At 35.9% G+C, this 21765-nt stretch overlaps 2 protein-coding genes and 1 non-coding gene across 3 annotated transcripts; 1 reads left to right on the top strand and 2 right to left on the bottom strand.

The window, feature by feature from the left end:
* Positions 1-2032: 2032 nt before the first annotated feature.
* rps13 (ribosomal protein S13) lies at positions 2033-5454 on the bottom strand. The gene is made up of 6 exons (XM_056462821.1): positions 5370-5454; positions 4721-4769; positions 4556-4634; positions 2553-2722; positions 2349-2449; positions 2033-2108 (listed from the first exon to the last, which is right to left on the bottom strand). Exons 1-6 carry the CDS (start codon positions 5390-5392, stop codon positions 2075-2077), a joined length of 456 nt encoding a protein of 151 aa, XP_056318796.1. The 5' UTR covers positions 5393-5454; the 3' UTR covers positions 2033-2074.
* On the bottom strand, positions 2184-2311 carry LOC130233048 (small nucleolar RNA SNORA19). Its single transcript, XR_008838188.1, has one exon. It is a non-coding gene; the product is annotated as a small nucleolar RNA SNORA19 (small nucleolar RNA).
* Positions 5455-8247: 2793 nt separating the features above from the next.
* nucb2a (nucleobindin 2a) lies at positions 8248-20200 on the top strand. The gene is made up of 13 exons (XM_056461428.1): positions 8248-8376; positions 8864-9004; positions 9233-9340; positions 9425-9557; positions 10119-10222; positions 12367-12552; positions 14078-14168; positions 14255-14313; positions 14411-14503; positions 14615-14704; positions 16147-16317; positions 16412-16469; positions 19391-20200. Exons 2-13 carry the CDS (start codon positions 8864-8866, stop codon positions 19639-19641), a joined length of 1485 nt encoding a protein of 494 aa, XP_056317403.1. The 5' UTR covers positions 8248-8376; the 3' UTR covers positions 19642-20200.
* The last annotated feature ends 1565 nt before the right edge of the window (positions 20201-21765 follow it).

Here is a 21765-nt window from a genome sequence, read left to right as displayed (position 1 = left end):
AGAACACTGACCTCTAGCGTACAATCAGAGAACTGTTAGAAACAGCGGCCACTTGCTACCGGTTTGCAAAATTCTTCAAAATATAGCATATTAAGTTCAGCTGAAAAAACAAAAGCAACTCATAATGTTCGGAAATATCTTAAAGGGGAAGTTCATTTAAAAAAGGAATCCCTAACCTTTACTTTCTCACACACTAGACTAGGTGTGTCAAATTCCTGGAGGACCGCAGCCCTGCTTTAATACACCTAGTATCTGTAGGTATCAAATAAGCCTAAAGCACTCAATTAGTTTGATCAGGTGTTTAATTAGGGTTAGAACTAAACTGTGCAGAGCTGTGGCCCTCCAGGAACGGAGTTTGACGTCTGTGCTAAAAAACTTTTTACTAATTTCTTTCTTCTGCTGGACACAAAACAAGATATTCATATAATTGACATCCATAGTAAAAACTACAAATTCAATAAAGGTCAATAGCTTTAAAACGTTATTGAGTATATCTCCCTTTCTGTTCAACAGAAAGAACTTTAAACAGGTTTCGATAAAGTGGAGGATGAGTAAATGACATTTTTCATTTTGGGTGAGCTACCCCTTTAAGCGTGAGTAAAAAGTGCGTCAATTATTAATTCAACACAGAGCATCTTCAAGACAAAACGATATACTGTTTTAAAGTGACTAAATGGAGGCATGGTAAAATTGAGTACTTAGCATACAGTACAACAAAATACTTTCACTGTTGCAAATGCAAAGGTCACATGCAGAGAAGCGAATCAGCTAGTGGCATTTACACACTTTATTAAAGCAGATTTTCCTGAAAATAATAGCATTCGGTAACCCAAGCATTTTAACTTTATAGTGGCAAGGACAGATGGAACCAACTATTGTCTTACAACCTTGTGCAAATGTGTCTCGTTCAGTTTTTCCTTCAACCATTCTGTGAAATTTGTGCCCATGACTTTAATTTTCATAGCTTTGCATTGCAACAATGTACACACCATTTATAGTTATTAATAGCAATTCAAAGGTAGGTCACAAAAAAAGGAAAATTCTGTAATTTACTTGCCTTCGTGTCGTTACAAACCCTTGAGGGCTTCGTTGCGCTTCGGAACACTTGTGATGCTTGGGACAAAATACGAGTTTAAGGATCGAAAGTTTAAAGTCCAGAATGGTAACGAACACATCCCAAAAAGAGTCCACGAGGCCTGTGTTCAACTGCACTGTTATAAAGCTACAAAAAAACGTTTTCTTCATTGCACTGACCTGACGTATACTTCGTACGGATAAGTGAGCGTCTCTGTTTGAAACAAAGCGCGGGCGCATCTAGCGCATACTTGGATACGTTAGCAGCACTCTCGTGAGCGCGTGCACTGAACTGACACGGAAAAGAAATGTTTTTGCACGCACAAATGTATTCCCATGCCTTCATACATGAACAATTGAACACATTTGGAACCCTCAGATTTCATCCAAATATAAAATTAACAATTTCAGTCTCAGTGGTTTGTAAGAAAATGAGGGTAAATAAGGAGTTTAATTTTTGGATGAACCATACCTTTAACAAACCTGTTTATTCTTAATGTTAGTAACACTTATAATCAGGGGCGTAGCGGACATTTTAAAAGTGTGTGGGGGGGCCTGTATGAGATCATATGTTCATATAATTATTAATCACCTGTTTCTAAATGGTCTGTCTCTAAAAGTGAGGGGGACGGATCCCCCAACCCCCCCAGTTGCTACGCCCCTGCTTATAATAACCAAAAAGTATGACATTATAAAATGTTTACACCTGCACTTTCATTGTGCAAAACATCTATTAAGGTAACGTTTTCACCCAAACGAGCTTTCATTAAACATGCGCGCGCACGCACGCACACACACACACACACACACACACACACACACACACACAGATATTCAGTTGATTCATTCCAAATTAAAATTTTGTTAGCAGTAGCATACGTACTGTTTTTGACTATTGGAAAATAAAATTTGACCCATCACAGTTCTGTACCCAACTGAGACAAACACCACAAACACATGAAGTGATCCAAATATCTTTATTTCTCCAAAAACTGCAAATTTATGCCACCAATGCAGAAGCTGTGGAGGACTCGCTGTAGATGAAAACAAACAAATAATAATCAGAAAACAGACTCCAGGAGAACACGTTGTGAAAGGTAAATCGACAATATTGTATGAAGGGGACTGGCAGTGAGGCACAATGAAGCCAAACTGCTAATTTACCTCCAGAGTTTATCTAGCACATAAGAAATATCTCAGTTCTTACATGGGAAGAATGGGACAATGAAATGTGCAATACATATACATGAATTTCAATCGGTTTCAACACTTACTACTTCCAGTTGGGGGCAAGTACTCTCCTGGTCTTGTAGTAGCGGGCAAGCCTGTGGATTCTGCTCTCAACCAGAATCAGGCGGAACTTGGCATCCTTGTCCTGTGAAAACACACGACAAACAGCTGAAGTGTACTGGTTTGATTTTTTTCAGAAATCTCCCAAATTAAGATACATGGTCTAATATGAAAGGTTGTTTTGATACCTTTCTGTTCCTCTCCAAGTGCTTCCTCACGGCCACAGCCTTCTTGATGAGGTGGTAGAGATCCTCGGGCAGGTCGGGGGCTAGGCCTTTGGACTTCAGGATCCTAAGGATTTTGTTGCCAGTGACGAAACGCACCTGAGCAACACCATGGGAATCCCTCAGGATCACACCTAATGATAAAAAAAGCACTGGCTTAAAACAAATGCAGACATTATGGGCTTCCACAGCCACTATACACATGTAAAAACAGAAATATGGACTGATTTGATTTTCTTTCAGATCAAGCAATAAGCAAATTGTTGTGACTAGGCATGGGATGATAACCGGTTTCCCGTGGTTTGGAAAAGTCAGGGTTTTAAAACCACAAACATTGTTACAGGATTATTTAAGTTTTGTTAAATGTGTCTAATGCGTTGTAAAGAAATCTGTTTTTGAAACTAATATAGTAGGAGTTAATAATCTATTTTTATTATTTAGCCGGACATGTTTAAAATTATGTTTCCTAAAACAAAATGTATTTAGTTCAATTGGGGTAATAGTTTTTTTTTTACCAAGACATTTAAAAAAAGAACTTATCTTACAGCAGTAATCACAATACCGTGAATCTGTGATATTTTTATTCAAGGTTATCATACTGTCAGAAACTTATGCCACTAGGCATAAGCCAGTATAAGAAATGGTGTTCCCAAGTCCAAGCCTTTATTCCTTTAGGATGAGAATACCATCTCAACACCAGTATAATATCAGTTGATAGAGTCCTGGAGTCTGTTTTCGGGATCTGTAGAGCTGCGCATCGATGGATTTGCTTTTCAGTGTTTGGACTCTCAGTAGTGACTATTAAACCACACTGAACTGAACAAACTCTGAAAATTGAACTGGCACTGTTTCTATTTACTAACTTTTATGTGAAGCTGCTTTGACACAATCTACATTGTAAAAGCACTATAGAAATAAAGGTGAATTGAATTAATACTGCAGCATTTGACTTAACATTTAATGAGCAAGTGCAAAATAATTCAGATATATTTGTCTTATCAAATAGCCAAAATATAAATATTATTGAATTGAGGATATGTAACCTAGTACTTCCAAGACTCATCTGAAGTTAAACAGCAGCTCCAGCTCGAATCACTGTCTGACCATCTGAGATTTTGGATAGTCAAAAATTAGGATTATAATTACACCAACAGCCCGTAAGCGTATATTAGTATCTCACCTATTACAACTGATTTATTTGTCTGATTGAGGTAATCTAATAGAATCACAACATACAAAACTGCATAACTGTGAAGTGTACATTTCAAATAACAGAAACTGGCAAAAATAAGGATGGTCAAAACACTTATTTACATTTTTGTGGAGACAAAAAAACTGCTGTATATAGTACATAGACTCAGAGGTCTTTTATTCATACAATAGATACATTTAAATAAATTTATTTGATTCACAACAGTTTTGAGGTGAAGTTGGTTTTATATTCAGACATTCGTTCATTTTTGAATTGACAACTTGTAACAGTCCCTATACTGTTTACCACTCTACCTTGAATATTCGGTCTAAGACACCATGCAAATATTTCTTTAAAACAAAATTAGCCCTATTTAATGGACTGTGAACGACTGTGTGTGTGTGTTATGATACAGACATCTTATCTCAAATTGCTCTGAGTCTTTGCACTATATACAGCAGTTTTTCTGTCTCCACAAAAATGGATTCACTATTTAATGGACTGTGAACGATGTTGTACATTGACAGTCTTTGGTTGCTAATATGATCTCCCTACTTAAAATGTGCAAAGAATAGTTTTCTGAAATTCTATTATTAAGTTGAAAGTGCAGATGTGCAATTATAAAACCAACTTCACATCAATCAGTTTTTAAATGAATGATAAAGGATAAATGAAAGTCCTTTGTAAAACCACTACACATGTAATAATGTGCCACTGAAAATCTTAATATTAAAATGCTTTTGTTAAAAGGCCTGTATTATCAATCAGAACTTACCGATCTGAGAGGGGGTCAGACCCTTCTTGGCCAGTTTGAAGATCTGCTCTTTAACATCATCAGATGTCAATTTGAGCCACTAAAACACAAAATAATGGGATATTTTAACAGCTGTGACAATTAAAATGAATCAGATGGGAAAAAACTCTGAATCAATAGACTTACTGTGGGAACACTTCGCCTATAGGGCAGTGCCGACTGGGACAAGCCCTTGCTGAAAAATAATGAAACATTTAAAATGTTAATTATGTGATCTACAAGAAACATTAATTTAGACACCATAACATAATTCCACTTGCTTGAAAACGCAAACTACATAGTAAACACTAACTGACAACACAAAACTAAGACAAGCATATACATGGATAATGCTTACAAAATCAACAATTAAAAAAGACCCAAGAAAAAGTAACGTTAGTGCTAAAATATACATACTCCTACAAATAATTGGTTTTAACATAAAATGTTTGTCTGGCCAGCTCGAACCGACAAATACATCTAGCACACAAACATGAGTTGGGTAAATCTACGCGACAAAATGCACGAACCGGCAAAAAGCAGACACAAACTCGTTAACTAAAACATTACTAATATGTTTTCCTCATGTGTTCATCCCGCAGCGCCTCGTTCTACATGTGCTGCCATCACGCTCCAGAGGAAGAGAACGTGGGCTCATTCTGACTTCTCTAAAACGCTTTTGTAGTTCCAATGAAGCAACTATTCCGGGTTCGGTCTATGTTAAAAAGTGTTAACAGCTTTTTGGGATATTATTAAGAGTAAATTAAGGTGTTTTTACTGTAAAATAAACATTTACCCGGGAGCGTGCATACGACCCATGATGGCGGTTTTAAGAGCGAGGAAAGAGAAAGACCGAGCTGAGGCCAAGAGGAAGTGAAGTAAGGCGGCGGAAGTGATGTCTACTTTAACTTCCTGTCTGTTGATTTCATATATTTCAAGATTTTTCTTTAACATTAATTCATTTATTAACTCGTTCTATGTTGTTTAGGAAATTAAATACGAAATTTGTGACATTTTATTTTTATTTTGTGACAAAAAAAATTCTTATGCATGCAGATGTACCACATCATGTTTATATTAGGCTTTATACATTATTTATTGGGATTTATTGTTGTTTTGCTATATATTTTTAACATTCATTTATTTACTTATTTATTTTTTTCTTACATTTGTAAGTTTTTTTTCCAGGGGAAAATTATGTTAATTTATGAATAAATTTATGAAAATATCTCTCTCTCTCTCTCTCTCTCTCTCTCTCTCTCTCTCTCACACACACACACACACACGCATATATATATATATATATATATATATATATATATATATATATATATATATATATATATATATATATATATATATATATATATATATATATATATACAAATACACACACACACACACACACACTTTGTTTCTTCATATTTATTATTATAATTTTATAAATATATTTCATAAATGACCACATATCTAGTAAATAAAAAAGCTTAATGATCATACGATTATATAATCAGGTTATATTTCCAATCAAGATTCAGGGATGGCCAGCACGGTGGTGCAGTGGGTAGCGCTGTCACCTCACAGCAAGAAAGTCGCTGGCTTAAGCCTCGGCTGGGTCAGTTGGCATTTCTGTGTGGAGTTTGCATGTTCTCCCCGACATATTCGCGTGGGTATATGCTGGATAAGTTGGTGGTTCATTCCACTGTGGCGATCCATGATTAATAAAGGGACTAAGCTGAAAAGAAAATAAAAGATTCAGGAATTCTTTACTCTCATTTCAAATCATAGTTTTTGGGATTGATTTAGAAAGCATCTTTGTCTTGTTAATTGTCTTCTACTAAAAATAAATAAAAAGAACTCTTTTTCAAATCCGCCAACTGGTGGCGCTCCAGGAAAACCCGGCTGATGTAAGCATGACTGCAAAAGTATAAAAGGCTATAGAAATATAGAATGAACAGATAAAACAGCTCCACCAAACAGCAATCCCAACTGGGCGGAGCTTAGCACCTTCCTTCATTTGTTCCAAACCTGTTTATGTTTCTTTCTTCTGTTGAACACAAGGGAAGATATAGAGAATGGGAATCTGTCATGGCAAGTTGTGTTATGTCATATTTTCAGAAAAGCTCAGGAAAGCTGAATGTAAAACAATGCAAATTACCACAGAAAAAGCCAATAGTGTCTGAGAAACTGAAAAAAATGCATTCCATAATATTCTAGATATTACATATATTCTTTATATTCAACGCTAAAATAAAACTAAAAAAGCCGAGCACAGATGCAGAAGATGCAGATAAAATAAATGAACTAACTTATCTGCAACAAGGTAACAAGGTACCAATGAGCAGCCACAAGAAAACATTTCCAGATATGATTTTCTTCTTTATTTGTAATTTGACCACTTACAGTTTATTGCATGTCAGTATATAAATTATATAATAAACGTAGAGAGATCAATGGGTGCAGCTTTCCGTGTCCTAAATTTCCAGAATACATTGCGCCGTCAAGACATATTCTCAGTTTTCCATACTGATTACCAAAGAATGTGGGGGAAATAAAACAGCGAATGACTTTTATAGTACCTTTTTGTTCCTGGCAACTTTTTTCCAACATTCTTATACGTTGATTTGTTTTTAACTTTTGTGTATTGTTCAAATTTTAAAAAGTTACATCTTTTCAACAGGAAAACCAATCAACAATCAAGAATGCATGATTATATGGTCAGGGGCAGACTTAACCAATAGGCAAGGTAATCAGCCGCTTAGGGCCCTGGTGAAATAGGGGGCCCTGACCAATGTCAGGAAGCCTATATTAATTATACAGCTCTTTTATAATTCTTCTATCATATGTTGTATAATCTGTCTTTAACCATTAGGATTTTAATATTATTACTTATTTTCTAAATCGTTCTTTTCTTCCGTACTTCACATGCAAATATTAAAAATCACAAATCACAAGTACAGCTAATTAACTGTACAGTTTGTGAACTTGATTTTATTTGTGAATGTATTGTATTTAGTTTTACATTAAAAGGGTTCCACTTAAAATACTTTTAACATGCAGTTTACTTACAAAAAATGTAGAGAGAGAAAAAATCTATAGAAAAAAAAGAGTTTTGAGTTTAAATGCTAGGGCCCCATACATGCAATTGCTTAGGACCTCCAAATCACTAAATCCACCCCTGTATATGGTGTCATGGCTTAGCAATAAAAAAAATGTAATTATAATGGAAGTCAATAGGGCAAAAACAGCCACTAACACAACCAAAGGGTAGTACATTTGCCCAGATTGTTTTCCAAAATATCTGTTAAATAAGTTGTCACCAAAATCATTCCATTTGCTGAAACAAAGAAAGTAGGGGGAAAATTAAGACTCAGAATTACCCCAGAGTGGATTAATACAGAGGGTTAAAGGTGTACAAGGGTTAATAGAAGAAAAATCATAAAAGTTTGGAACCACTGTGTCAGTAGATGGTGAGGAAATGATGACTTTTGGGTGAACTATTTTTCTTCAACAAGGTTAACATTCAGTATAAATTTGTAAAAGAAAGGGTGGATGATTCTGAGCCACCGAGCGCCCCCAACAGGAAGTAATCTGACAGTGTCGCAGGAAACAATACCATTAAAGCCCAATGTTTAAATTCAGATCTACTTGATCTACGTGGAGCTCTCTGCCTCCTCCTGCCGCTCTCTAGCTTTACTGAATCTGCCTTATCAGTCCAAGATAGCGGACAGTCAGGAAGCCAGCGGTAATGAAAGGAAGCAGAAAACACCCGAGATAGCTCGATATAAACCAAACCTGACACCGTAAGTGCTGTTATTTAATCGTGAATAGCTCCAGATGGATTAACCTAAATAGAGCATCAACTTTTCACGTATAGACAGTGAGTTCCGCTATAACGCATGTAATAGACTTCAGTCAAAGGAAAGCTAATGAAATTAGCCTCTATGTATCGATATCACACCATGATTATGTAATACTATCACTTGACAGAAAAAAATGTTGTAAATATTTAGAGTATCCCTTTAAAATTGTGGCCCGTTAACGGCCTGTAATGTTGTTTATCCCTAGTAACGGATTTATTGGGGAGCTGATCTGCCAATCAGTGGCTGTGTTTCAGCTCTAGTGAGCTGTTTACCTAAGCAGTTTTTACATTCGAACTAGGATGCCGAAAATATTCCAACTCTAACGTTAAGACCACCAAAAATGGCTAACTAGGTCGTTATCTAATATGAAAGACAGAGATGTCACCACCGTTTAATGTGTCATTCAAATGTATGCCGAATTTTCCAGATGTCCTGTTTAAAGGGGCTCCTCACCAGCTGCCTTGTGTTGGCGAGTGTGCTCTCCTGGGCCCAAGCAGTGCCAATAAGCATAGATAAAACAAAGGTGAAGATCCCTGAGGAAACAGTCAAAGAGCCCCCTCAGAGTGTGGTAAGATATTTGATCAGTCAAATACATAACAGGATCTGGCAGCGAGTCATAAGTAGTCTTGGAGTGCCTGGTTGTATTAATATGCGTGGTTATTTTTGTGTGGGCAATAAGCTCACACTTTTTAAAACAATTCAAAGAAAAATACATCTATGTATGTTTGTTGTAAAAAGAAATGAATAAATACATTTGACATTGTATGTACGTATGTGTATTATTTCATATTTGTAGGACACTGGACTACATTATGATCGCTATCTCAGAGAAGTTATTGATTTCCTTGAAAAAGATCAACATTTCAGAGAAAAACTCCACAACACGGACATGGAAGATATAAAGGTAACAAGCAGCATGGTTTTATTTGTGATGTTGTTTAATACAAAGGTCACGCAGAGCTAATCTGTTCATTCCTGCTGATTTCAGCAAGGGAAGTTGGCTAAAGAGCTCGACTTTGTCAGCCACCATGTGCGAAGCAAGCTGGATGAACTAAAAAGGCAAGAAGTCAGTCGTCTGAGAACCCTGATCAAGGCCAAGCAAGACATCGAAGGAGGGAACGGTAAGATTTGTAGTAAATGTAAACAGAATTGAATGAACGCTTGGGGTAATTACACATACATAAGGTGTAATAGCATATTAATAAATTAACAGAGGGCATCACTGTGGCTCAGTGGTTAGCACTGTTGCCTCACAGCAAGAAGGTCTCTGGTTGGGTCAGTTGCCATTTCTGTGTGGAGTTTGCATGTTTTCCCTGTGTTCACGTGGGTTTCCTCCGGGTGCTCCAGTTTACCCCACAGTCCAAAAACATGTGCTATAAGTGAATTGCACAAACTAAATTGCCCGTAGTGTATGGGTGTGTGTGTGTGTGTGTGAGAATTAGTGTGTATGGGTGTTTCCCAGTACTGGATTGCAGCTGGAAAGGCATCTGCTGTGTAAAACATATGCTGGAATAGTTGGCAGTTCATTCCGCTGTGGGGACCTCTAAGAAATTAGATTAAGCTGAAGGAAAATGAATGAATGAATAAATGAACAGCATAATATACCACACTAAATAAATCAACACTGAGAGGTCTTGATTTCAGATCATTCTCTAAACAGAGTTCTCTCTCATGTTTATCAGATATTGCGGTGGATCACCAGGCGTTACTCAAACAGTTTGAATATCTGAACCACATGAACCCGCATACATTTGAGGTTGAGGATCTGGACAGACTCATCAAATCGGTAGGTCATTACTCACAGTTAGCCAGCATCTGTCACATTGAATGCATGTGTGTATCTTTCTTTTGATTCTATATTTACAATTTAAATATATTTCATGTTGCATAAAACCGAGACATTTCTATTTAAAGCTACTTGTGATCTCTAGATAAAGATTGTAAATGTTTATCATTTGTAGTCATTATAAATAATTTCATAGTGTAATAATTCACTCAAGGACTAAATATTGATCTAGAACTTGAGAACTGGGGAAATAGTACTTTATACAGGTTTTTAAAGTGCCTCTATTATAAAACTTCTATTTTGTTTTAGAGCTTTCCTGCAATCTATTTACATTCACCCACAGCCAAAAAGACTTTGATTTTCACAAAATATAGATTATAGATTGCAGCATCACCTCTTTTCTTACAGTGTTAGAAACAGTTAATTCAAGAATCCAGTCTAAAGCCTGCCATTCTTCTCTGGTTGATCAGGTGACACATGCTGTTGTAATTGGTTTACCGCTTGCAGCATATGTCAGAAACCAAACAAAGATCAGCTTCACAGAATTCCCCAGTACATGTTTACACATTGAAACAAACAGTAAGAATTCTGTTTGTTCTACTGTATCTATCTTAAAGGGACAGTTCAAGTGTTTCTATAGACCATTTAAATGTGGTGATGTCATTGGCCCATGAGCATGTCCTGCTTGTTATCAAACTATTTCATAACTGTAACAAGAGGCAATTCAATCATAACTTAATGTTAAAACAGCTATCATAACATTATTTATTAATATGTGGCTCTTTTTGGATTCTCTGGAGCTAAAGAAATTAAAAATGTAAAACAGGAAATATGTTGGGACCATTGTTTTTGTTTACATCCCTCAAAATGGTCTATACTTTTATGAATTTCTTTCTTCTGTAAAACACAAAACAAGATATTCTGAAAAATCCCAAGATATGCTGGGAAAAAAAGCAGACATTGACATCCATAGTAATATCAAAAAATACTACGGAAGTCAGTGTTTTCCCCCCCACACTCTTCAGTATATCTTCCTTTGTGTTCAACAGAAGAAAGAAACCCAAACAGGTTTGGAACAAGTGGAGAAAGAGTGAATGATCATAAAATGTAAATTTTTGGATGAACTGTCTGTTTAACCCAATTTTTTATCTATAAAAAAAAAAGTAAAATTGGAAAACAATATTTTTTTTACGTCAACAACACACACCAAACACTTTCAGGCCTCGGCTGCAATTTCAAGTGTCAAAGCAGATGTTGTTTATAGTTATAGCTAGGGCCAGACGGAATCTGCTGTCATTTTTTGCTATTTCTGTGCAGAATTGTTTTAAAAATTTGCTGATTTATGTGGAATTATTTTAGGAGTGTCATAACTAAAAACTTATATAATATATGTTACTTAACTTTTATTTATTGTTTACAATGCAAATCCAATTAGATCAAATATTATGTAAACAAAGCAAGTCTCTCCTGTAATATATCTACTAAAAGACAGAAAATATAAATTTACTGACTGTATTGTAAACAAATCATATTAATATTTTCATATTATTCAATAATATTACTGTAATTAAAAAAAACTGAATAAATATAAATTCACACACATTTACACAAGTAAATAAACAGAATCAATGATGTGCTAAAAATCTGCAGAAATCTGTGCACGCAGATTCTGTGTGGGCCTAGTTATAGCCAATAAAGACCATAGACTGGCATTATGCAAATTTGTTACAAACATACAAACCCTGTGTATATTTCTGCAGAAAGACTGTAATTATTTCCATATTTGCCATTTACTTTGAGCTTTGACTGTTTCACCAACAGTTTATTAAACAGTATATGAAATGTAATGTATTTTGTTTTTCTCTGGCCTAAAACAATGTTTAACAGAACATGGTAGTGTCTCTTACTTATGTAAGAAACAAATATAGTCTCAAGGATTTCTGAAATATTCCAAAAGCAGTTTAAAAGAACATTGTGTAATAATCTTAGTTTAAATGCGAGGTCACCATGTACTTTTCTAGTAAACCCTTCATGGCCATTTTTCTTTCTCATTTGGTCACTGAGCAACAGCAGCAAAACACCTTTCATAACACAACCAAAGACTGAAATAATCTTTCAGTCACATTTACAATCTTGCAATACAGGCTACAAAAGATCTGGAGAACTACGACAAGGAGAGGCATGAAGAATTTAAAAGGTACGAGATGATGAAAGAGCACGATAGAAGGGAACACCTGAAGACACTTGATGAAGATGGCAGGAAAAAAGAGGAGGAACACTATGAGGAGATGAAAAAGAAACATGCCGATCACCCCAAAGTCAACCATCCTGTAAGTCTCAAAGTATCAACATCTCTCAATCATGTTTATTTAATAAAGCTTGGGTGGAACAAGTAGCGCAAGAGGGGATTGTTATAATTATGCAATTATACCCATGCGTGCACCCATGCGTGGACAAACTCCACACAGAAAGACCAACTGGTCCAGCTGGAACTCGAACCATCGACCTTCTTGCTGTGAAGTGACAGTGCTAACCACTGAGCCACCGTGCTGCCTTCCTACCCCATCTCCTCTCTCTTAACTATTTACATCCCAGATAAGCATATGGGGGCTACACTGTGTGCTTGGACCAGAATTTCAAGCTTTGAACCCTCCCCCCAGTCAGCATGCGAAACAAATGTATACTTTTTACTAGGACTTTTTATATTCAGTATATAACTGTATAGACAAATTAAAAAGTCTATGATTTATATTATGCTTTATCATTTTTATTGCAGTATCACAAAATACATAACACAAAATTATTACAGCTATACCTTTTCATAATTTGTATTGTCACAATATTAAACGCCATTTCAGATATGCAGACAGAAACATGAATAACAGCATCTTGAGAAAGTTGCCATTTTTGAGAGTGCAGTGTTTACATTTTGCATTTTATTTAGCAAATTATTTAGTATTCTTTTTATTTTGGACTTAAAATCATTAGTTTTAGAAAAGTGTTTTATATTTTATTAACAAACTATTAATAAACTTGATATTAATATTAATAAACTATTAATTGGTTAAATTTAAAGAACTTTAACAATTTAAAGAACTGGTTCTATATCATGATATATAGTAGTCAACAGTTGAAGTGGATCAAAACCTTTCATCAAAATTGTCCTAAAACTATTTACGTTTATTTATATAGCTCTCTTTTTTAAAATTATTGTTTTAAAACAGCTTTACAAAAGGTGCACATTATTGCATTACAATCAAATTCAGAAAGTTAAGGTTATTCTACTCGAGAAACTCACTTATGACATACATCAAAAGTCTTATAGCATCTATGAACACCTTTTGGCATTACATTAATAATTTCTCCTGATTTTCTATTCTATGGTGTATATTTTAGCTCCTAGCCTGACTATATTATGCTGTTTACTTGTTTGTATATTTCCCATTTTTTCCTACTGTATAGCTAAGACTGTCTTTGTATGTGCAGATGTATTAAAATAACTGACGATTAATTAAAAAAAAAGAAAGTTAAGGTTATTAGTTACCATAACTTTATTAGTTATTAATAACTAAGTAATTAACTAGTAACTAGTCGCTTTTTACAGTTAAAGTTATTATATTTAAGCATAGATAACCTGCAGTTATATAATCTATAGGTGATATATATATTGTATATAGTCAAATGTTGACTACTGTATATCATTATCAGGATATGGGATGACTTAAATCACGATGAGATTTTTTTGTCGTATCGCCCAGTCCTACTTTTTACACAATTGTCTGATAGCATGCGAGCGTAAACCTGTGACATGTTTGGGATTTCATTGAGGATATACTCATGTTTCACGATCATTAGGGTAGCAAAGACCAGCTAAAAGAAGTGTGGGAGGAGGCAGATGGCCTTGACCCTGAAGATTTTGACCCAAAAACGTTCTTCAACCTGCATGGTAAAGGATTATTGATAATTTCTGATAAAGCATGGATGTAAAATTCTGAAACGACATGCTTAATGATATTATATTTTGAATTCCAGACACAAACGGAGACGGCTTCTTTGATGAACAAGAGCTGGAATCCCTATTCACCAAGGAGGTAAAGAAATGTAGCTATCATTATAGAAAAAATACATATAAAGCAGCTATTATAGTTACATAGAGTAAAAATGAAATGACTCTTCATGACCTTTCAGCTGGAGAAGATCTATGATCCAACTAATGAAGAGGATGACATGGTGGAAATGGAAGAGGAGAGGCTGCGAATGAGAGAACATGTCATGAACGAGGTTGTAATGATGATGCCAATTAGGCCAAAAATAGAGCAGTTCTCCTAGCATGACCTTCAGGAAGATTGTTGTGAAGAAAAAAAATCATCTGAAATCATCTGACTTTTATAGGTCGACTCCAATAAAGACAGACTGGTGTCCTTAGACGAGTTTCTGGTTGCCACAAAGAAAAAGGAGTTTCTTGAACCAGACAGCTGGGAAGTGAGTATGGTGAAAATGATACATCATCTCTGCTCAATATCAGCTAATTCCTGCAGTCAATGTGCAGATTTTCACTGTTGGAGGATTGGCGTAAAGGTTGTTATCAAAATTTCAGTTGTCAGAAGCTGTTAATGAAAACTTAATAGTCATAATTAAAAAACATACAAAACATGCCATTAGATGTTTTCCTACAGGACATCAAAGATGTAGGTGAGCTTTTTTTTCTTGAGCAGAACATTAAAGAAGATTTTAAGCTGAAAGGCTGGGACCTTGTGAATCATAAAATGAAACTCAACAGCTAACTTTGAGAGTCCAACAAAACATATACAGGAAAAACATAATACCTACATTCTCTGATGATTGAAATTTTATGAATCAACAAGGACCACAATTTACTTAATCTTATTTAATGTTGAAGAAAAACAACTATTCCTCTGAGATTTTGGCCCATATTGATATGATAGCCTCACGCAGTTGCTGCAGATTTGTCGGCTGCACATCCATGATACGAATCTCCCATTCCACCACATCCCAAAGGTGCTCAATTGGATTGAGATCTGGTGATTGTGGAGGCCATTTGAGTACAGTCGTTGAGTAACTCACTGTCATGTTCAAGAAACCAGTCTGAGATGATTCACAGTTTTTTTTTACACACACAAATATATTTTGAAGAATGCTGGAAACCTATAGTACAGTTGAAGTCAGAATTATTAGCTCCCCTGTTTATTTTTTCCCCTAATTTCTGTTTAACAGAGAGAAGATTTTTTCAACACATTTCTAAACACGATAGTTTTAATAACTCATTTCTAATAACTGATTTATTTTATCTTTGCCATAATGACAGTAAATAATATTTGACTAGATATTTTTCAAGACACTTCTATACAGCTTAAAGTGACATTTAAAGGATTAACTGGATTATTTAGGTTAACTAGGCAGGTTAGGGTAATTAGGCAAGTTATTGTATAATGATGGTTTGTTCTGTGGACAGTGGAAAAAAAATTAGCTTAAAGAGGCTAATAATTTTGACCTTAAAATGGTTCATAAAAAATTAAATACTGCTTTTATTCTAGCCGAAATAAAACAAATAAGACTTTCTCTAGAAGAAAAAATATTATCAAACATACTGTGAAAATTTCCTTGCTCCGTTAAACATTATTTGGGAAATATTTAAAAAAGAAAAATAAATTAAAAGGGGGCTAATAATTCTGACTTCAACTGTATATAGTTATGTAGTATATTTTTCCTACTACAGATGTCATTGCCTACCAGTTTTAAACATTTTTCAAAATATTATGTGTGTTTAATAGACAATAAGTTTAGAACCCATTGAGAGTAAGTTTTCATTTTGATTTAAACCATCGCTTTAACAAATGATAAATTGGCACTTAATCTTCAATTGTTTCAATAAATGATGATAATGGGCCATTTGATATCTTTAGACTCTGGAACAGAACCAGGCATACACTGAAGAGGAGATGAGAGAGTTTGAGGAGCAGTTGGTCAGACAGGAGGAAGACCTAAACCAGAAAGCAGCTGATCTTCAGAAGCAGAGAGAGGATCTGGAGCGACAGCAGGAGCAGCTCAATGCGCAGAAAATTGAGCTGCAGCAAGTAAGAGCTGATTTTTCTTGTATCCATTGACTGATGGAGAAACAAAGAAGTCAATAAAGCAAGTGAATGAAATTTTCTGTGTCTTGTGTATCAGGCTGTGGAGCATATGGAGAGGATAAAAACACAGAAGGTGCCGCCTCCATCTGAGATCTGTGAGTAATACTTCCACTTGAGAATCAGATAGAAATGAACACAAGCAAGAGTTACTTATGGCCCGTATCCACTGAGTGGTACGGTACGGTTCGGTTTGGTTTGGTACGCTTTTGTGGCCGTTTCCACTGTCAAAAAGCGTACCGAACCGAACCGTACCGTACCGTACCACTTTTTCGGCACCCTTTCGAAAGGGTACCAAAGACGAGAAAGGGTACCAAAAGGCGGAGCTAGACGCGCAGCTGAACGCTATTGGTTTACAGAGATACGTCATTCGCCTACGCAACAAGCCAGAATGAAAACAAAAAACCCGCCATGTTTGAAATACACAGCCGACGAGCCGAGACATTACAGCGGAATGATTTATACATATAATAACGAGCCATGGTCGACCTGGGCTCAAACAAACCTTGTCGTCGTCTTGATAAACAGCCACAAAGGCAAGAAGAAGAGCAGATTTACCCTGAGCCCCGTAGTTTTTTACGAGGCAGTCTGAGGCGCGAGCGGTTTCGCTTTCTTGCTAGCGTTCGCGCGCGTCTAACATTATATCTGAAATAACAAACTTCTTGAGCTGATGATAATTACCTGCGCTTGATTATTGATGTGCTTTTAAAACCCGATCCTGTCAGACACTGACAAACGCGAGAGTGAAGCGTGAAGAAACAAAGGAGAAGCCGGAAAAAAGGAGCACATTATTTTTTCAGCAAACATGAACAAAATGCCATGTATAACTAACTTATTATCTTCACATTTTGGACTATTATGAACTCAGATTGACGGAATTACTGACTAACAGAGGCTACGTGTGCTGCGGAAGATTACAGACACAGATGAGAGGTTTTCACTGACTAGGCTATAATTTGTATTGTTTTGAACCTAAATACGGACGAAAATGTCTGCTGTGTGTATTTCTTCTGTAGTTGGTAACATTTCGGAGACTGTAAGGGGCTGTTTGTGTTTATATATGTTCATTTATTTAGTTATTTAATATAATTACAGACGTTACAGTAGGCTGTTTCGCACTATCATTGATCTGCAGTTATAATCAAGTCATGTTCATAGAAAAATTACTAATAAACATATCTACACAAGCATTTATGTGTATGAAGCATCTGTTTTGTGAGAAGTGCTTCTCATATGATATGTAAGTGACCTGTACAGCTTTATTGTAGACATTTCCTCGAGTGAGAATGACGTCGACTGAAACTGTCTGTCATACACCACGCCCACCAAAAGGGTACCCTTGTTAGTGGAAACGCAAGCCTGATAAAGGTGACCCGTACCAAACCGTACCGTACCGGTCAGTGGAAACGAGCCATTAGGGTTTCTATTGTTGTTGTTTGGTACACTTTAACGTGCAGGGTTCATACGGTCATGGAAAACCTGGAAAAGTCATGGAATTTTGACATGGTATTTTCCAGGCCTGGAAAAGTTTTTGAAAAAAAAAACAGAAACACCCACAAGGTTTTGGAAAAGTCATGGAAATTACATTTACATTTAGTCATTTAGCAGACATTTTTGTCCAAAGTGACATAAGCTGCCATCACATGAGAGCTTGTGCTTGCGAAATTCTGTCGTATGGCGCTGCAAAAAGGGGCGGGTTAAACAATAAGATTAGACATTAATAAAAGTAAGCGATTGCTCCATATTTAAAATTTCTATTTAAAATGATCTTCTATTGTTCTCACGCAATCATCTGATGTGATTTCACAGGTAAGAATTCACCAAGCTTGAACTTTCGAATGCAGTGAAATGCGTTTCTGGTCTGCCGCATTCGCATGACTTTGAATGGAAGTCTATGGAGCGAAAAGTGCAGTGTGATCACGGCTTTATAATAGTAGTTTTACCTACTATCGCTAGTTTAACAAATTATTAACATCATCTAAAATTAGTTTGACAAATATCTGCATACTGGAATGGAGGTTAGTTGTTTTTTTTACTTCTTTTCTTGGCCAAAACATGCTCTCACATAATTAATGCTGGGTATACACCATTATTTTACATATATATAAAAATTAATTGAAACTAAAGAGATCGTGCGTTTTATGATATGCTGTATTAAATTTCACCGCTCATTGTTTTTTTTATGATTTACCACATATATGTAGACATCACATGAAACATTAGGTCATGAAAATGGAAAATTTAAATGAAAATTGTCCTGGAAAAGTCATAAAATTTTTGTAGTAACAAATGTGTATGAACCCTGAACATGTCATATAATGTGTTCATTTTTTCTGGAGAGGGTTAAAAAAACATTATTTGGGTTATTTTGAGGTTTCAATGGTAGACAATTGAATTGAAATGTAACGCCATGTTGAAAATGAAAAGTAACATTCTTGGAAAATATATATAGATTTTTTTAAACTTTCTAAACGCAGCATTTTAAATAGTACCATTTAGGATGAAATTTAAGAACATTTTATTGTAACTAGGGTTAGGCAATGAATTGAAATGAAATCAGTCACGATTACGCAAAATATGTAATCGTCACACATCTTGTAAAGTAAAGCATGGTTCTGTAATCAGTAGCAAACTTCCTCTGAAAGCTAGAGGGCGCACTCGAGCAGAAACTCCAAATATGTCTGAAGAAGAATCCTAGTAAGTGATTACAGTTGCTGAATAAACAGAAGATTTACCTGTCTTCATTGATTTAACGTGACTAATAATCACACAAAACCTTTTGGAATTGAATTGTGACTCCCAGAATTACAATCGGATCGGATTATCACTAAAGATTGCCAACCTATATGTAACTGTTAATTTGCAAATGTAACACCTTATAAAATATTACATTCCAGGAAAATATACTTAAATGTAAAAGATGTAATGGCTCATTTTAAAAATAACATTGTTGGCAAATGCACTTCAAATGAAATGCTTCATTGTTTTGATACAAAACTCTCTAAATCTCTCCTAACAGTGAAAGGAAATGCAGTCCCAGAGTCAGTAGGACAAGACCAGCCTCCAGTTCCCCCTGAGCACCAGCCTCTTCCCCCAGGACATCAAGATGTCCCACCAGCACAACAACATCACGATGAACTCCAGAATCTACAAGCTTTAGGACAGGAACACCAAAATACACCCCATGAAAACCAGCCACTGCCTCCAGGACACAACAGCGCACCCGAAGACCCTCCACAGGCGACCCTCGACCATAACATTGTGCCATAAGAGCGTCATAAAGGGTGATTGTGTTGAGTAAGCGCCCTCACAGACACTTCAACAAACAGTACCTCCTGACAAGTACAAGTCAATGATTATGTGTGCTGCAGTTTTAATTTAGTAAGAAAGTGGCTGGTTTCAAAAGCGTAATGCATTCATTGCAGATTTTGCCGTTTCTTATAAGTGTGTTTCTTTTTGTTATTGAAATAAGTTGTGGATATTTTATTTTCTAACATCATGGATTGGATGTCTGTGCGTACGCTTCTGTTTTGCACATTTATTTTCCTGGAATTTTGATGGTCTACATAAAAAGTCTAGTTGTGTGGTACCAGAATTTTATTGAATTGTACTGGAAGTTTTTAATGGATTAGGGCTACTCTGAAGTGTAACTGTTGCTTACAGTGGGAATTTTGGAGTTAAGCATCAATAAAAAAAGTTTAAAAAATATTTGACATTTTTTTATTAAAGGGATAGTTCACCCTGCCATCATTAGCCATGTTTTCTTTCAAAGATGCGAAGTAGACTTATGCGAAAAACTGAAATATTGCATAAAACATTTGCAAATAAAGCACAGTTTCCATTTAATGAGTCAAAGAGAGCAAAATCGTGGCTTCCTGATAAACTGGCACCAAATATCAAAAACAAAAATGGAAGTTGCTGCGGTAGACAAAGCCACGGCGAGCCTTTTTTTCTTATATATTAAATTACTTACACCTAACAAGACAAAGACGAAGCGTAATGAATGTGTGGTGGCGTTTGGAAGCGTGATGACAATGTTTTTGGGAGCACATATGCTCAAGACACTTCTGGGAAGTAATATACTGATCCCCTTTAATGACGGACTTTGGCTAAAGCACTTTAAAAATGGCCTAAAAATATTTATGCATTAAGGTCCATCTGCCAGTTTGTCTATTAAAGAGCGCCTATTATGGATTTTTGAAAATGACCTTCCATGCAGTGTGTAACACAGCTCTAAGTGAATGAAAACATCCAGCTGAGGGTTAAATCTGAAAATGCAGTGTTTAAAAATACAGCTTTTTAAATAAAAGATTCGACTTGGAGTCGTTTAAATGATTCATCGTTCATCTGGATCACTTGCCTTTTCATATCGACATCGACATGAAACAGTAGCAAATATGAACTGCCGGATCCGGTATAACGTGAACGCGCCTGAGTGCGAGGGATCATGGGATTGATCATGATGCGAAGATTACTATCACAGAGAGATGGCCAGATATGCGGCTGTGGGGAATAAAAGGTTAAAGTTCATTTTCACAACAACACCATAGTATAGCCAACCGTGAGCTGTGTTTGTTTCCTGTCATTTTTCTGATGATTTATACAATAACCTATGCTGCAGCGGAGGATTCGTCGGCCGTTTGCTATTAAAGAAAGGATCAAGCAAACACTACTGGGCTTTGTCAGTAACTGTTTGTTAGTAACTATTTGTAACATAATTTGTATGGACCAGTTTCTCCATCCTACACAACCTGTAAGTGTGATTTAAAACGGTTGGCTCCTTTTCTGTAGTTTGCAAGAGCCTTCTCATTTATGGCTCCTAAACTCTGGAATAGCCTTCCTGATAATGTCCAAGGCTCAGACACACTATCGCAGTTCAAAACTAGATTAAAGACCTATCTTTTTAGTAAAGCATTCACTCAGTGCATCACTTAGCAGTATGATGCATGATTGTGCTCCACACAGGTTTCTGTATCTCGTTTATATACACTATGAACAGCAGCTACCCTAATTATTCTCTTTATTCTCTATTTCCACCTGGGGATACTCATCCAGAGCCCCCCAGAGATTATGCAGTGCCAATCCAAGATCTGTGAAGAGATTATCCCAAGGTTTCCGCAATCCTGGACCAGCCCAAATCCTGAGCAGCTGCTGTGGTGGTCACGGAGGAGTAGAGCATCGATGGATTTGCTCTTCAGTGTTTGGACTCTCAGCAGTGAATATTAAACCACACTGAACTGAGCTAAACTGAACTGAACTTAAACACTGAAAACTGAACTGACACCGTTTCAATTCACTATAATCTTCTATGTGAAGCTGCTTTGACACAATCTACATTGTAAACACGATATAGAAATAAAGATGAATTGAATTAAAGAGTAGTTTCTTTCTGAT

The sequence above is a fragment of the Danio aesculapii genome, chromosome 7 (genome assembly GCF_903798145.1).
Source record: "Danio aesculapii chromosome 7, fDanAes4.1, whole genome shotgun sequence".
Classification (NCBI taxonomy): domain Eukaryota; kingdom Metazoa; phylum Chordata; class Actinopteri; order Cypriniformes; family Danionidae; genus Danio; species Danio aesculapii.
The sequence above is the reverse complement of the archived record's forward strand: the minus strand, read 5'-3'. Positions and strand labels throughout refer to the sequence as shown.

Bases quoted from the DNA above. Each gene is read 5' to 3' on its own strand.
- nucb2a (XM_056461428.1), top strand. From the start codon at position 8,864: ATGTCCTGTTTAAAGGGGCTCCTCACCAGCTGCCTTGTGTTGGCGAGT. The intron at 9,341-9,424 runs GTAACAAGCAGC...TGCTGATTTCAG, and splicing joins CGGACATGGAAGATATAAAG to CAAGGGAAGTTGGCTAAAGA. The intron at 10,223-12,366 runs GTAGGTCATTAC...CTTGCAATACAG, and splicing joins TGGACAGACTCATCAAATCG to GCTACAAAAGATCTGGAGAA.
- rps13 (XM_056462821.1), bottom strand. From the start codon at position 5,392: ATGGGTCGTATGCACGCTCCCGG. The intron at 2,723-4,555 runs GTAAGTTCTGAT...TTTTATCATTAG, and splicing joins TCTGACCCCCTCTCAGATCG to GTGTGATCCTGAGGGATTCC. The intron at 2,450-2,552 runs GTATCAAAACAA...GTGTTTTCACAG, and splicing joins ACTTGGAGAGGAACAGAAAG to GACAAGGATGCCAAGTTCCG.